The following is a 17,342-nucleotide window of genomic DNA, read 5'->3' as shown; positions in this document are numbered from 1 at the left end:
CCAGGTGAATATTTCACAACATCTGGGACCAGGATTTTTAAAATGCTTTGTGTGCGTGTGTGTGAGTGAGAGAGAGAGAGAGAGAGAGAGAGAAACAACATTTATGGTGCATTCCCCAGGCAATAGGATGGATCTGAGCTAAGTTTGGAACTCTAGGTTGGCTGATAGGATGATCTCCTTATAGAAAACGTGCAGGAACTAGGTATAAAGGATTACAGAAAATATGGGGGGAGGGTTCTTATGGCCAGTATGTTCACCTGATATAAATGATAGAGCCATGCCTTTCAATATTAATAAAATTGCTTTTAAAAAAAACTCTGAAAGGGGAGTGGGGAAAAGTTCCGTGAGCTTGCTGCAATTTGCACTCCCCCTTGGCGCGGCAGCAGACTCCCTTCCCTTGTCCGGCCTTGCAGAACGGCGCCAAGTCTCCTCCCAGACGGCTCCTCAAGCCAGCGGCGTTTTCCACGCGCTCATCCAACCTCTCCGCCGGCGGCGGCGGCTCCTTTTAAAGCAGCGCTTCCCTCCTCAGTTGCTCTCCGCGCTTTTGCCAGGCAGGGATTCCACTTCCCTGTTGTTGCCGCGCGCCAGGACCCTCCTTCCCTCCCCACTTGGACCGCGCCGTCCCGATCCGTTGCGCGTGTTTCGCTCGCTGGATTTTCCGCGCCTTGTGAGAAAGCAATGATGAAAGCCCTTCTGTGGCCTTTGGCGCCCAGCGGCTGGTGGCCGTGCCTCTTCTTGCTTCTGCTCCCGGGAGCTTCGTCTCAAGCCTTCGGGCGACGTTACGAAGAGCGGGCTTGCCCTGACCTCTGCGACCGCGCGCGGTGCCCAGAGGTGCCCACCGAGTGCGCGGGAAGCGGGCAGACGCTCGACTCCTGCGGCTGCTGCCCCGTGTGTGCCGCGCAAGAGGGCGAGTCTTGCGGAGGGTCGCCGTACGGGGAGCCGTCCTGTGCCGAAGGGCTGTTATGTGTGCTCTCGCCCGGGGGACCCGGAGTGGCGGCTTCGGCCACGGTGCGCAGGCGAGCCAAAGCCGGCCACTGCGTGTGTGCCGGGAACGAACCGGTGTGTGGCAGCGATGGAAGAAGCTACGGCAACTTGTGCCAGCTGAGGACCGCTAGCCAGCGCTCCGAAAGCCAGCATCAACCGCCCGTCATCGCCATTCAGAGGGGCGCCTGCGGCCAGGGTGAGAGCTCGCTCGGGAACACGGCGGGGCGAGGGAGGGCGCGCATCTCCCAATTTTCCTCTGCTAATTCCTCGCGTCGGCTCTCGAAATACGTTGGACTGCCACATCCATAAATATTGTGGTGGGGAATATTGGAGCCCAACGCATCTGGGGAGGATGTAGGATAGCCAAAGTAAATTGCCTTTTTCCCCCTTCCTCCAAATCTGACTCTCGCCCTGCGCGATGCCTGACGCTGGGTTAAATTTGTATACTTCTCTCTCCGTCGCTTTTTTTTTTTTTTGAATAGTCTGAAACGTTATTACGGTGCTAACTTATTAAAAAAACTTAATTTAGCTTCTTTCTTCTTAACTGAAGGGGGAAAGATTTGGGCTGGGCGTGAAATCCTCCTTTCCTAAGGGGGAGCTGAGATAAATGTTACTTTGCATATTTAACTGATAACAAAACGGCTACTTTGCGGTGCCCAGGAGAATTTAGACTTTTGGTTTCCAAGATATGATAATAGTTGTGTCCATGACCTTCTAGAAAGGAAAAAAAAAGTAGATAGTTGGAGATGCAGCATGAGTCAGGAATGCTGGCTTGGGTCATGGAAGGAACAGACAGATGGAAGACATCTGTATGAAAAAAAAAAGTCTGTTCCAAGGAAAGAAGATAACAAGTGAGACAAGATATAATAGAGAGAGATCAGTGAAAGGTCACAGCTTTGAAAGAGATGATTCAGTTTTGTTAGGTGAGAATAGAAGAGTCGGACCATCCTTTAAACGAGCTTATATGCAGCTAGGCATATGTCTGGCTTTTGATCCAACAGAGTGTGAAGGGAAATATATTCGTTTGATTTGGTCATTTTGAAATCAGTAGAATAGATTCTTCCCATTTTGCACAGGTACAATATAAACTATGTTATAGGAACCCTTGTTGAACTTTTTTGCATGTTGGTCCATGCAGATGTGATTTTTACTTCTATTTTTAATATATGTTTTGGACTTATGGGATAGCCATAGTGGAAGTGAGTGGTATAATAAATCCAAATAAATAAATAACATTATATTAGTACTATATAATTTAGATATATCTTATATGTACGTACCTATGTGTTACTTTTAGCCCAATTCAGCGTTGTTGTTTTTTAAACTCAGGATAGGTTTATAAATAACCAATGTGTTTTAAAGTGTTTCACTATGACTCTTCTTAGGTTGATTTATTTTGTAATGCTGTAGGCTATTTCAGGATTACTATTAATGGAAGAATAAGCTAAATAAATAAACAAATGTCTACTGAGAAGTCCAGATGTGTTCCCTGGGTCTTAACTCCTGGAAAGTATGTATAAAATTACACCCATAGTTCAGTGTTATGTTATATTTTATATGGCTCAAAAGTCATCATAGGTAAGAATCCATGATGATCATACATATCAAGTTTTTAAAGACCAAAACAACCTTGGAGGATAACCATAAGTATTGGCAGCCAAACTTTTCATATGTTTAACTTCCTAACTACATATGAGTCATTTTTCTGTTTGCATAGGGAAATCATGACTATAAGTACTCCTTTTCTAGGGATGGAATTTGAATGGGTGTGCATTTTAAACAGAATAACGGGCAGCTGAAGGAGAGGGGTTAAGCAGTTATTTTTCCTTTAGTTATACTTGCAGGGACCTGTGGTTCCTTTTCATAAAAAAGTTGGAAGACTTTTGTTTACCAGGGTAAAACATCTGGTTTGGCTCTTACAAAAAATTTCCTTGAGATAAATATTTTCTTTGATGAGACTGTGACTGAAAAAACAAGAGTTTTGCCCGTACTAGTCTGTTACCTGCTGAGACTTATAAATTACCTGCATTAACTTATAAATCCCAGCAACAGAGGATTTTTTAAAGCTGGATCAAGCTAATACATTCAGTCCTATGAACAATTGTAAGCACAGGGTCACAGTAGATATGGTGGGCAGATTGGAGGGGAAGTTCAATCCTTTTCCTATGTTTTTCCACTGAAAATATAATTTTCCAGTCTTTTTGATGCCTCCATTATGCTTATGTAAATCTCATGAAGGAGAAAAATAATAATAAAATAATATAGCTTGGAATAGAAAACTGTAACAGGGACAAAGTTCATATGTGCTCCTTGCATTTCAAACCATCCCATTCTCTCTATTTTATAGGTAATTGGTAGGGTCCAAATGGGCTTGTTTACACAACCCTTTCCTGCATAGTTGAAACCTGATTTCATATACATTCTTAGACTATCCAGTAATATATGCAATCTTCTTTTTATAGACTTTAAAAATTTAAGTCTCAAATTCTATACTTTAATCATTTTAGCCTAGAATTGAACTGTGCACTCTAAATATGAGTTTATGTGACTTCCTCTTATACTGGTGTAGCTTTAGTATTATTAATATACATTTGTTTATTACTAAATGTCCTCGACTCTAGCAATTTATGGCAAATTAAGGGAAAATGTAACCCTGAGTTCAACAGTAGATTTAGGGTTTGCTATATAGCTATAACAGATATGTGGATCATTTCTTAGCAACACTATCATTGTTTTATCAAAATGTAATCCATTTAGCATGATACATTTTGTCACAAGATGGTTGGAAATTCAACTTTAATTTTAAAAAATGCTGATTCTTTGTAAAAGATTCTGAAAAATGGCAGCAAGAAACAGTCTGATGCACTGGCCAAAGGGGACCTGAATTCTCATCCTGCTTAGCCACAAAATTGTGTGGATGGTCTTAGAGTTAATACTTTTCTTAATACTCACTAATTCCTTAATACTCATTCGTCTTAACCCTAACCTTAACCCTATTAAATTTAATAATGATGTATAGAAATTTACAGTTAATCTACTTCCCAGAGCTTTTTTTTTTTTTTTACAAAGACAATAATGAAAGAATTCCTGTTTGCTCAGGAATTGCATTCCACAAGAAGCAATCTTCTCCTTGTTCTGCTTATCCAGCATGTTCTACTATCCAGCAGACCTTCCATGGCTGACCAATGGTGGATCCTGTCATCCACTACTGAGTTTCTTGTTTCTGGAGGCCTCATTTTATTGTCCTTCATTGCACTCACCAGAATCTGCCTTTCTAGCCAGCATTTTCAGCTATGGTGCTTCTCTTTAGAGAGCATCAGTCCATCATAAGACCCCATTGGAAGTTGACATTGCAAATAATATCACAAAATGTGCTCCTACAGGTATTTTGGTCCCCACATAATTCACACAATTTTTATTTGCTGAAAACCCTAACCCCTTGTATTTCTTCTTTGGTTTTTTTCTGTCTCTTTTCAACATGTTAGGCATCAGGAAAAAAACCACTTAAACCACTCATCAGGAATGAATTTTACTTAGCTAACTTCCCACAGATAATCAGGATTTCTTATTAGCTAAATATTTGAGATATATATTTGAAGATACCAGCAAGGAGGCAGAAACACAAGCCCACTTCAATATTTTTGAGTCTTTTTTGCATATTAGAGTGAGAAAACTAGGGCTGCTGCATCTATGTAAATTAAGTTCTGGATTTGGACTTAAATATTTATGATATTAACGAAACAGAAAATGAAACTCTTTTTTTTTTTTTTTTGGCCTTCTCTTTAAAAATCAGTATTGTTTAGAAATTTCCCTTGAAGATAGGAGAAATGAACAAAAAAAGTAGGTACAAAGCAGACAATAGGATTGTTGATAGAAATCCTCCCTTTCCTTATACAGTATATTATGTATTACTTTCAAAAGTTGATTTCTATTAGCCATAACATTTTCAATATTTTTCAAATTCTTCAATGTGTTGCTAATTTTCCTCTTGTCCTTATCAGCTACAATGTAAATTTTGGTACTTGATGAAGTTGAGAAGAATGATATTTTTGAAATAAACGTTTGACCCAGTTACCCAATTCCTAGATGATCAGGTTTCCATACTTTTTATTTTTCCTGGACTGTTTTGCTCCTTTGATTGGAAAGTGTATGTTTTGGCTACCTGCTAATTAGGAACGTTTGGAGAATATAGGAGTGCATTTCCTTTGGCTAGTGCTTTGTCTGCGTGTCAGTAGAAAAAGACTAGAAAAACAGATCTCATTCTGATGCAGCAAAAATAACTGCAGAAAAAAATGGTTAGAGTTATTAACTATATAGGGCTCTCTATTGAAGACTTTGCTAAACAAAAGGTTGAGTCAGGATTTAAAACAAAATGTAAGGGCTGTAATATAGTAATATATAATTATCTAGTCCACAGGTGTCAAACTTGCTGTGTCACGTTGTCACGTGATGTATCACATTGTCACGTGACGTAGTGCAACGTTGTTTCCCTTCGCAGAACTGGGGTGGACATGGCCTGCGTATGACGCATCCGGCTCGCAGGCCACCAGTTTGACATTCCTGATTTTTAATTTAGTCAAATCACCTGCCCAATATAAGAATCCATTTATACAGTATTCTTGACTGATGTCTGTTCAATCTCTTTCAATATTCCCAGCAAAGGAAAATCAATCTTCTGAAGTAGTCTGCTCCATTGTTGAACAAATTTTACCATTAATACTTTTACCATTAATATCCAGTTGGATCTGTTTCCTTACAGTTTAGACCATTGTTTCTTGAATTTTCATCTGTATAATATTGAACAAGTCTATACTGTACTCTAAATGATAGTTACCAAGTAGCCTTAAAGGCTTCTCTTCTAATACTAAATCTGCATAGCACCTCTGTCTGATTCTGGAATGGGTGCACTGCATTCCTGGTCTGTCAAAAGCAGGTTGTTTTGACAAAACATATTCTTGATAAATCTTCTTAAATGTGATTGATCTGGTCTTGGGGATGTGAACTGATTTATGTAGTTCGCTAACTATTTTTTTTTAATTTGCCATTTCCTTTTTGTGTCACTTCTTAGCTGTATTGGATCAGAGTTCCCCTTTGGAGAGAAATCTGAAGCCAATTACTAGTTGAAGAGGTCAACCTTCTCCATGTCATCCTACCATCTCTTCCAAGCAGTCTTTCCTATTTTGTTCTCTTATAGTTTTCTGATTTTTCTCTGTCTTATTATTGAAACACTCTCCAAATCTTTTGGTTGGTTTTATCTTCTCCCTTGTAAACCTTTTTGTAAGCCTTTTTGACTTTTAATACCTTTTTGCTGGTATACTTTCTTGCCTATCTTGTTTCCATTTTTATACATATTTCTTTTAACTGTTTGTCTTCCATTCAATTATGTCTGATTCTTGAAGATTTCCAGGAAATACCCCTGCAGTTTTCTTGCGATTATATCCTTCCTTGGGTTGAGAGACACTGGCCTAAGGTCATACAGCTGGCTTTGCACCTACTGTAAGGCAGGACTAGAACTCCCAGTCTCCCAGGCTACTTAACTACTACAACAAATGGAATCTCTTACCTGAGTTAAAATATCTTTTCATCTATAATGGCTTCCTGAACTGCTCCTTATTTTTTATTGGAATGGCATGGAACTACTGTATGCTTTTAAATTTAAAATAGTTCAAGCATAAAGACTAGCATAAACATTTTTATTCCTCTTAAAATGTATAATGGTGGGATGATAGTCTCAATATTAATATACAATTTTTAGTCAAATTTATGTATTCTAGCTGAGTATTCACAGTATCCTATTTGTTCTTTTGACTAATCTTGTTTGAACGTATTGGGCAGATATTTAGATCAGGAGGTAAATTGTTTTTGGAACTACAAACACATATTTTTCAAGTCTTGATATGTCTAACCAGACCTCTGACTAGTCTTCAGTAATCAGCTGATAAACCTGTCTGAACTATAAATCAAAGGAAAACAATGAAAATATTAGCATCATTATAATTTAATGTTGTTAGAACTTTAATGTCAGTAGTAACACCACTGATATATAAAAAAGGAAACTGAATTTTGGCAAGCCATCAGTGAAACAATGTTCAGAATGACTAGGTATTACTCTTGTATTATAATTCATTTTACAGGCTAGATACTTTATGGTATCATAAAGTTGAAAAGGATGTAGGCCAACTCCTTACCCAAGACAGGAATCCTGTAACAAATGCCCAACCTTTGCTTGAAATCCTTCATTGATGGAGCACCCACCAGTCCACTGCTGTTCCACTGCTTACTAGCTCTCATGGTCAGGAGACTTTGGGTACAATTTGCAATTTTCTTATTCCACTTATTCCAATTGAACTAAGAACAACTAACAGTTGTTAGCCAATTAGAATTCATTACATCTTCCGCAAAGTGGCAAAGAAAGATGCAATAGCCAAATAAACTGGTGGCGAGGTGCTTGTTGGTGAAAAGAGGCAAAAATTGCATATCACATTTCTATTTCTTATTTTATACAAGCCAGAAAATTAAGTGTAATCTATTGATTTATACAGAAAAATAGATTTGTTAGCCATTTTGCTAACATTTGAAAAGCCATTTCAAATTATCCTTGATTAGGATGAACTACCACTTTTGTTCCTAAAAGAAAAAGTAACTCCATGGGGATTGTGATATATTTTACAATCTATATATATAAAAATGAAATACCACTCACGCAGCATCATGAAATTTCCAGAACCGTAAAGCCTACAAACTCGAAAGTTGGCATGTATATTCCTCTTGGCTTCTGGGTGCTCGCTAAGAAAGGATTTTTCAAAATGACTATTAGATCATTAGTATTTCTTAATACAGTAATTAACATGCTCTGATGCTAAAGGAGTTCTACTCTCCCTTCCCCACCTGAAAAGAACTCTATTCCAAGTGCCAGTTGCCTCGCATTCTGTTACCTTAGTAACTCCACAGCCATTTGCACCACTCAGGTGACCCAAGGACACAGACAAACCTCCATGTTGCCTCAACGATTCTCTAAAAGGATGCAAACTACACTTCCAAACAGGAAGCTACTTTGGCATCAAAGGTTGTAGTATTTTTATTACCCACTATCCAGTCAGAGTTGAAGAAGCTCCTTAGATGAGAAGCAAAACATCCTCACAGAAAAACCAGAAAGTTCAGTTGTCTCTTGAAAAAAGCACCTTTGGGACAAAAGTTGGAGGATTGTATTTTACAACACTTTTGCTGGATAGATGGATGGATGGATGGATGGATAGATAGATAGATTGATAGGAGAAAGGAAAGGAAAGGAGAAAAAAAGGAAAGGAGGAAGAGAAGGGAAAAGAGGAAAGAAGGAAAGGAAAGCCTTATGTGTTTCAATCACCGACCACCACTGAGCCAATGGATTGTGAACCAAATTTCTCCTGCAAAGCCCGATCACATAGTTATGTTGCAAAGCATGAGTATCCAGCTAGTCATGTTTATAAACATTGAGGGGATAAAATATAAAATCAACATAAGAAATTAAAATTATTATAATTTTGATTCTGCTTTGTGTGATAGAGTACTTGGTGCTAAATGCTTTTGGCAGCAATGTCATTGATGCTATTAAAAGTTAAGGAAGAAAAAAATCCACTAACAAATTTGGGGCAATCATAACTTACTTGTTTTTTTAAATAAAATTAATAACATTTTGAATTGAACTTACAGTTCCTATGAAGATAAAATCAGATAACATGATCAACATCCTGGAACAATTTCTTAAGATTTTTCCTATGGTTAACATAATAACATAGCTGCACAAAATAGAGCTTTGGAGCCAGATGAAGACTGATTTTTACCCTTGAGACTGGTTATTAATTCCAGACCTTCAATGATGAGCCACAAAGAGAATTATACTACTGTTCCTCCTTTTCCCTCTCTTATTTTGGTGCATTTTTAACTCTGCACTTAATTAATGATAAGCTGGTTGCTAATGATGCTAAAATGTTTTAGAGGGCAAATTTCAACAAATAAATTATATATGAGAATGTCGTCAGAGAATGCCAGACTAGATTCTCTGCGACAAAATTTGGATTGAAGACAGTTCTAACCACTCAAACAGGATAGGAGCTTGAATAGGCATTTGGCTTATTGAAAAATCAATTTGCCTTGAGCAACAAAATGCAAACGAGGTCTTAAATACGTCTGTGATTGTACATTGTTATCAGAATAATATAGTAATAATTACTGAAGTACATAAGTTGCTAAAAACTGAGAGCCCTTTGCTTTTTGTCCATTCACATAGTCTTGGGGGCAGGTGGGTCAGTATTCTTTGATCAGATGGAGAATTTTAAAAAGTTCAATTTTATAACATGTAACTAACTAACGTCACAGAGTGATTGATTTCCCCCTCTCCCCAAAGAGTCATAATGGCAGTTTAGGGGGAAAAATATAAGAGGTAGAAATAAGCTTCAAATGTGCTTGTCAGTAATGTGTGGCCAATTGTTGAAAATGGTTCGAATTAGGAATTCCAAACTTTGAGGTATTGTGATGATACTACAGATGATAAATGAATTTGTGTAACGTCTCCTACAGGACCAAAAATAATGGTTTTGTGGGAGAGGGGATTAGGATTGGGCAAGAAGTAATTATATAATTTATATGTTATAAATTACATTTTCATCTTATATTGAAGTATTGCAAATTCTTGGATTTTGCATGCTGTAACTTTCCACCAATATTTGTGCAAGCAAAGTGAAGACTGGTGCTTGGATTAAGCTTTAACAGGGGCTGTCATTCTGCTTCTGCAGTACTGAACTTATTTTTTTAATAATTGCATTGCCTCCTAAATTGCAGGTGGTTTCAACCCACAGTTTGAAAACTTTTGTTCAAAGTAATAAAATATTGTAAATTTAGTTTGCTAGAATTTATTGTTTTGAAAATTGACCTTCTACATTTAACAAAGTTTAATTTATATTTAATTTATAAGAATTCCATTTTCCATTACATTCGTAGCATTTTGCGAATCAGTTTGTATAAGGATGTTGATTAAAACATCAGGCTAGAAACCAAAATATTGTGGGTTCTTGTGCTGCCTTAGCCAGCTGAGTGAACTTGGATTAGTGACTTTCTTTCAACTCTAGGAAGGAGGCAATGGCAAACCACTTCTGAAAAACTTTGCCAAGTAAACTGCAGGGTCTTGTCCAAGCAGTTCCAAGAATCAGACATGAATGAATGGAAGGAAAAAAATTAATATTTGAGGTATTTAGAACAGCAGACTTTTTATTCAATGAAAATTCCAACAGACAACTGGTTCTTTATATCCACAACAAGAATGTCTAATGTGCTGACTATTAAGGCTTATCAAATGCCCACTTACTGAATTGAATGGTTGCATCCTGTTTTCTAAGAGATAAATGTCAAAAATTTAAATTAGTATTGATTAGTATTCATTTTAATTGATAGGTACAAATACATATTTCTGTTAAAAGTGAGCTAAATAAAGAGCTAATTTTTTACTCATTTCAGATGACTGGTTCAAATGAAACATTAAATTATGATTTGATTTTCGGTAGGTGGCTTTTCTACCTTTTTTCCCCTGTTTCTGAAACCCATGTTTTGAACCTGTGAACAAAGCAACTTATTACATTGTGATTGATATATCACAGGGGCTCTCAAACTTTGTGGTAGAGTTAACTGCTGCTTGCTCTGACAGAATGAGAGCAATGTTCAAACTTGTTCCTAGTTTGCTTGGAAAACCTATAGAAGCTAAACTTAGAGTATGTTTTGACAATGCTCTCCAGTCAGGTCTGACTCTCAGCCTGGTTGCTCATGATGTTTTGGAAGAGTCACAAGCCACAGTTTGAGAGCTTATGGGGGTTTCCCTCCCCACCAAAAATAAAAGACACTTCGATTCATTGATTTTTAGTGGTTTAACAATACATTTTAGTGGTTTAAAAAGGGTTAAGCGATTGTATGCAGGCTGCATCTTGCCTTTACAGTTCAATAATCAATAATTTCATATGACAGCTTTATTTTTTGGGGGGGAAGCATAACTTGTATTTAAAGACACACAGTACCTAATTGCTATCTGTGTAGGCCTCTAAATTTGGAGTCCTTCAAGTACTCAAATGAAAAGCATTTAACAACAGTTCACTTAATTGTGTCTTCAAAACTTTGAGCCACTACATTGACCAACTTATAAAGACTTTTTTCACTGTGACCTTCCCAACTGATAGGTTGACCCCACTTATCCTGGTTTCTCTTAATCATAGAGCTGTGATAGCTTTTCTGATGTCACTGAAGTAGACCTCCCAGAAGTCCAGAATCCACACATCATTTCCACTTCTGTGTTAAAATATGGATAATATTTAAGCGTATCTTTGAATATGCTTATCATCCATGATTTCTGAAGACTGTATGTTTCATATTAAGCATCTGAATAAAACCTCATAGACATGTTTGGTTTCAAAGTTATTTGCTGTAAATCCAATTTTTCATCATGCTATAAATATATGTCAGCCCTAGGTTATTTAGTCTTTTGGCTCTAGACTATCTGCTTTATTTATTCTTTACTGTCTCATTAGAAAGCTTTCTTCTTGGTTGATTCTGAAGATCAGTAAATGCTTTTAAAATACTTCCACTGATGTAACTTCCTGGCAGTTTTATCATTAGGAAGAGGAAGGTAGAAAAATGTGGCTACATTCTACTGAGAATGGCTTCTAGAACTATTGTATTTCCTACATCTATCTCTAGACTCCCTTTCTTTAGTGAGAAATAGCTTATTTCTAGTTGAAGATGTTGTGATCCTTCACAACATTATAACCTAGAAATAAGTTGCAATATTTGTCACTAAAGCAGTTTGGCAACACTGAAGCCACCAAAATGGCCATTTGTCTGTACAATCATGAAAATAGTTGGCTGTTTCATACATCATAGACTGTGGTTTACAATTTAGCAAGGAGATGGTTTCCTGTTTAAAACCAAGCTATTCCTGTATGAGAATTTATGGAACCAACATTATGACTTCATCTTCTATTTTGTAAAAAAATAAATGTTTAAAAAGAATGAGTCTAACCAGAAATGAGACTAGAAACTCTGAATTTCTGATTCAGATTCTGATACTATCTCATCCATTACAATTTCTTAAGTGGAATTGTAGAATAGGAAGAAAAGTATGTATATATGAAGTGAACAAGTTGTAAGAGAAGATCAGATGGCTAAGAAATACTGAAGTAAGAAGAGAATATCAGAATGATAAACATTTAAAAAGAATACTTTCAGGACATTGCAGTCTGGTCATGTACTTTATTTTTTTTTAAGTGAGGAGAGTTCTTAATTTGCTTTAATAATGGTGGTTCAGGAATACTTCCTATAAGCATAATTTATTTCCTCAGAAGTTACCTTTCCAACAGAGTCAAATTAATTCATAAATTCTATTTGCCTATCATATTCAAACAGAGCTATAAATTTTACTTTTAAAGTTATTGGCATAACTAAATTAGATTGTTTTATATAAGTTAACATACCACTTCATTCTTGTTGAGAACCATATTAGTAAACTTAATCTGGATAAGCATAATTTGAGTCATTATATAATTATGTTCCTATCAGCTTTCCCTGTATATTTATGGCCTTGGTGAATCATCGTTTGCATTTAAATAATTGTATTACTTTTTTGAATTTTTAAAATCACTGTTTTCTTGAAAAATGTAATGCAGAACAATATATTTTAAAAGCAAACAGCAGAAAAGAAAAGGGACAGCAACCTAATCCTGGCAGCATCTCAATTTGGCAATCCCAAATAGGATATATGGTTTGTCTCATTCAGCTTCAGAACTTTTAAACTTTTCCTTGTGGAGGCAAGAGAAAATTGCCTTATCTTTATATCAAATGATTTATGTACTATAGCAATTATATAAAGTATCCAGAAAAACCTACAATTTTGTGAGGTACATAGGTACATATAGAAATTAATAAAAGCAGATTATATATCCACAATGAAATAGTTCTTCATTATTATTGAAGCGAAAAATTAATTCTCCTGAGAGCCGTTCGGATCATCCAGAGAGTGGGAGGTGCTTCAGTCTACGTCGTTGATGGCTGAGCTCAATCACTGAGGAGCGCTCCGCCCTCCATCACGTGGCTCTCTTGCGTTCCCAGTTTGCGCTCAGCCGTCGTCAAGTTAGGCTGTGCATTTCTCACTCCTTGGCCGATCCAAGACTTGCTCTCAGGTTTGGAAAATATTTATAGAAAAAAAAAAAAAAAACCAAGTTATTTCCTTAGCCTTCTGGCGCAGGACTGGGGATTTAAGGGGAGCACGTTTCTTTCGCCCCCAGGGGAGTTGTAGAGCAGGCGACTTTCGCGCTTTCAGCGCTAATTCCCCCAATTTGATCTCTTGCCTGCCGTTTCTCTCGCTGCGCTTGCAGCAGCTTTACTGATCGCACTGATAAGTGCTGCTGGTATTCCCCCACCGCAAATGCCGCTCGCCCTAAGAAGGGGCGAAAACTTACTGTTGGCTTCCTCGGCCTCTTTTAAGGCCGGAGAAGTAAAAAACTTCATTGCCCTGAGCAGCCCGGGACTTTAGAAACGTGGGCGATCGCCTCTAGGGCGCCACCACGTGGCGGGCGCCATATTTTAAAAAAAATAAAATAAAAGATTGAGGCCTCATGGCGCTGCGAAGTAACCGGCCCTAGCACAGGCCTCTCAGCCTGTAGGGCCTTTGCTAATTGGTACAATTTAGTAATTGTTGGCTTCCGCAGCAGGCTCAGGGCAAGTGATTGCAGCCTATCCCACCTCCCGGTTGTTGCCTGGGAGCTCCAGCTACCAGAGGCCTCTCTTCCAGCCTCAGGCGTTTAATTCGGATAATTGGCAATCTTTCATTAATAGAGTAATAATAATAATATTTATAATTACAATAATAATAATTATAATAATAATAATATTAATAATAATCATATATTACTAATAATAATATTAGAACAAGAATATTAACAATAGTTCTAATTCTAATAGACATTGGAATATCTGCCTGTATGCAGGTCTAGATATTTCCTCATATATAGGTTTATATTTATACTCACATATAGATAGACCTGAGTGAGTTTATTCCTGTAATTTTTCTTATTGATATTGTACCTTAGCATTCCAAGTCTCATTGGATTGTTATCCTGCTTGTGCAGATAAGTATTAAGAATTATTTCAACATCTTTATTACAGAATTTATACATCTAAATTCCAAAAGGGGTGTGGGCCAGCTGAAGGACACCCGACCTTTGTTGTAGGTCGAACCCTTGGCGAGCCAACCGCCTTTAACTGTATTACTGTCCTTTCTTGTACAATGGCAGATGACATTCCCACCAAAGGCCCTTCTTTGAAGGCCAAATCCAAATCCTACCACCTGCGCCAAACAGGTTAAGGAAACTCCTAAGGAAACACCTAAAGAGACCTCTAAGGCTTCTCAGAGACGCCCTACGGACGTCACAGGGCTCTCGAGAGGAATTTGACAGGAGGTCCAGAGAGACTCAACCGGTACTTCCAGCACCCTCCGCTCCTTCTACCTCCAAACCCCCCCCTCCTCCAGATTGTTTTTCCGTCTCCAGGCGGGCCATCCAGGACACCAGGCTCCCGGCCCATCAACCAGACAACCTCCTGAAGCTACTTTCACGCCCCGGCCGCTGGTCTTCGCCAGGAGGAGGCCCCCTCATCCGAGATCCCTGTGCACATACAGGCATTGATGGAGCGGGCCATTCGCCAGGGGATAGCAGAGGGCCTTCAACAGATGTCCAGGTCTACTCCCCCTCACTGGCGCCGAACACGACCCACCATCAATGAGGTCCTCGCCTAGATCGGACCCTACTCGTGGTCAGGTACCTTCTCAAGGGGGCAGTCCTCTCCCAGAAAGGGAACCGGAGGAGGATATAGAGTATCTAGACCAATTTGGGGGGGAAGAGGAAATGGAATGGGGGTCTATGCAACAAGAGGAGCCCCTATCGGAGGTAGATCCTATGGAGGGGGGACATGTCCGAGGATGAGGTCTCACCCCGGACCAACCCACTGTTGCGGGCCTGTTCAAGCCCCACATGTTTAAATCCCTTTTATTCAAAGCCAGGAACATCTCTGGCCTGTCGGTGCAAACCTCCTCAGCTCTCCCCTCCCCAGCAGAAGGTCAGGAGGACGCCATCTTTAGTCAACCCGTGGTGGAGGCGGAGGTAATCCCGGCTCCACCCCTATTTCATGACCTGGTCTCAAATCAACTGAATTCTACTAGGGCCCCTCCGCCCCATCCAGCCTGGACAGGAGGTTCTTTAACCTCGAGTCGAGTTTCTGTGACTTACTCAACACCCCGAGGTGGATGAGCCCATTGTTGGGTTGGCCTCCTCGTCCTCCCCAGTGACCCCCTAGAGGCTCTGAAACCCGAGGACAAGAGGTCCGAGCTCGCCCTACGTAGAGCTCACCAAGCGGACTCTGGGCCATTAGATCAGCCACTGCGGCTTCTTTCTTCACCAGATCCTCGATCCGGTGGCTTCGGCAACTGAAGCAACATGTTCCCCCCTCCAACACAAGGGCTCACCAGGACATAGCAAAATTGGCCGGCGGCGGGAATTTTCCGCTGCGCCACCTTCCATGCAGTCAAGTTCTCCGCCCGGGCAATAACGTCCCATGTCACTGCTGCGCCGCCTGCTCTGGCTTAAACACTGGCAGGCGGACGTTAAAACAAGAGTTAAGCTGGCTACTGCCCCCCATAAAGGACAAACTATTTAGCCACGGCTCTGGACCCCTTGCTATCTGAAACCGGAGCAAGAGAAAATTTCTCCCTCCTCTGTTTGGTCAAGTCTAGGGCCCCAGCCATTTCAGAGGCTCCTCCGTCCTTTCTACCAGTCTCCCTTCCCGCCAAGGTACTCGAGACCCCCCTCACTCCCGGCCGTTCCAGCCCCAGGATCGAACCGATCCGGCCGATAGGAACAGGAGGGGAACAGCGGCTTTCTAGGCGCCCTTTCTTGGGGAGCTCAGGAGGGAGGCCCTTCCGGCGTAGATGATCCCGTCCCTCCTCCCTTCCCGGCGGTCGCCTCAAGCACTTTGCCGACCGATGGGACTCTTACCCACACCTCTGATACCTGGGTCCGTGATACCATCAGACTTGGCCTCACGCTCGAATTTCAGAGCGCCCCCTGACTTCTTTCTGGCGTCCCCCCTCAAGGGACCCCATCAAACGCAACCTAATGGATTCAGCAATCCATCATCTTCTCCAAATACAGGCCATTCAACCAGTCCCACCCTCCCAGCGGGGCAGGGTTCTACTCCCACCTTTTGTAGTCCCCAAATCCTCCAGAGGATGGAGGGCCATCTTGGACCTTAAACGCCTTAACCGTTATCTGGTCTATCGCAGGTTCAAGATGCACACCCTGCAGTCCATCCTCCTCAGCATCCGCCAAGGGACTGGCTATCCTCCATAGACCTCTCCGAGGCCTACCTCCACATTCCAATCCGACCCTCCCATTTCAAATTCCTCAGGTTCTGCTACAACCACCGCCACTTCCAATATGTCGCCCTTCCCTTTGGGCTAGCCTCTGCCCGAGGACCTTCACTAAGGTCCTCGCGGCCCCTGGCGACTCATCTCAGGAATCTCCCGGTCCGCCTCCATTGCTACCTGGATGACATCCTCATCCTCTCTCCCTCCAGACCCCAAGCAGAGAGGGACATCAGGGTTACTATCTCGGCCCTCCAAGACCATGGTTTCCTAGTTAATTGGCAAAGAGCCAACTATCCCCATCTACAAGGATCTCCCACTTGGGGGCTGTCATTGACTCAGTGCAGGGTAAGGTGTTCCTCTCCCCGAGAGATTCCTTAGTATCAGGAAGCCGTCAGGCATATCAGGCGCTCCAGGAAGGTTACAATTTTAGAATTGTCCAAATTACTGGGTAAAATGGTTTCTTGTATCTCCATTGTTCCATGGGCCCGTTTACACGCTAGACCCTACAATGGTTCCTGCTCCCATTCAGCGGACCGGCAGAAGCAACTCAAGGCCACAGTCAAGGTACCTCCAAAAGTCCTTACATCTCTCCTCTGGTGGACCAGCCCCACCATCAACAAGGGTCACTTCATCAAGGAGCCCACCGCCTCACCCTTACCACAGATGCCAGCCTGTCCGGATGGGCGCTCACATCCTCTCGCTCTCAACTCAGGGCACATGGTCTCAGGTAGAGCGGGGGTGCAGTATAAACTGGCTGGAGCTCCACGCCATCTTCCTGGCCCTGCGCAGTTTCCTCCCCAAGTACGCGGGCGGCATGTCCTCATACTCACGGACAAGCGTCACACCGCCAAGGCTCACGTCAACCGTCAGGGGCACACAGTCCATCCGCTTGATGAGGAGGCCGAACGCCTCTGCCGTTGGGCAG

General features: G+C 40.8%; 1 protein-coding gene across 1 annotated transcript in view; it reads left to right on the top strand.

Annotated features, from left to right (window-relative positions):
- The first annotated feature begins 432 nt into the window (after positions 1-432).
- Positions 433-17,342, top strand: part of HTRA1 (HtrA serine peptidase 1) — a 44,466-nt gene continuing 27,556 nt past the window's right edge. The window contains exon 1 of the mRNA XM_026669335.2: positions 433-1,180. Coding sequence (XP_026525120.1) covers positions 679-1,180 — 502 coding nt within the window. The 5' untranslated portion in view covers positions 433-678. The remainder of the gene's footprint in view (positions 1,181-17,342) is intronic.

This window comes from Notechis scutatus, chromosome 4, assembly GCF_049901735.1.
Source record: "Notechis scutatus isolate UNSWTSFEM ecotype Mainland chromosome 4, rNotScu1.2, whole genome shotgun sequence".
In the NCBI taxonomy this organism is placed as follows: Eukaryota; Metazoa; Chordata; class Lepidosauria; order Squamata; family Elapidae; genus Notechis; species Notechis scutatus.
Note: the sequence above shows the minus strand (reverse complement) of the source record. Positions and strands in the feature narration are given on the sequence as shown.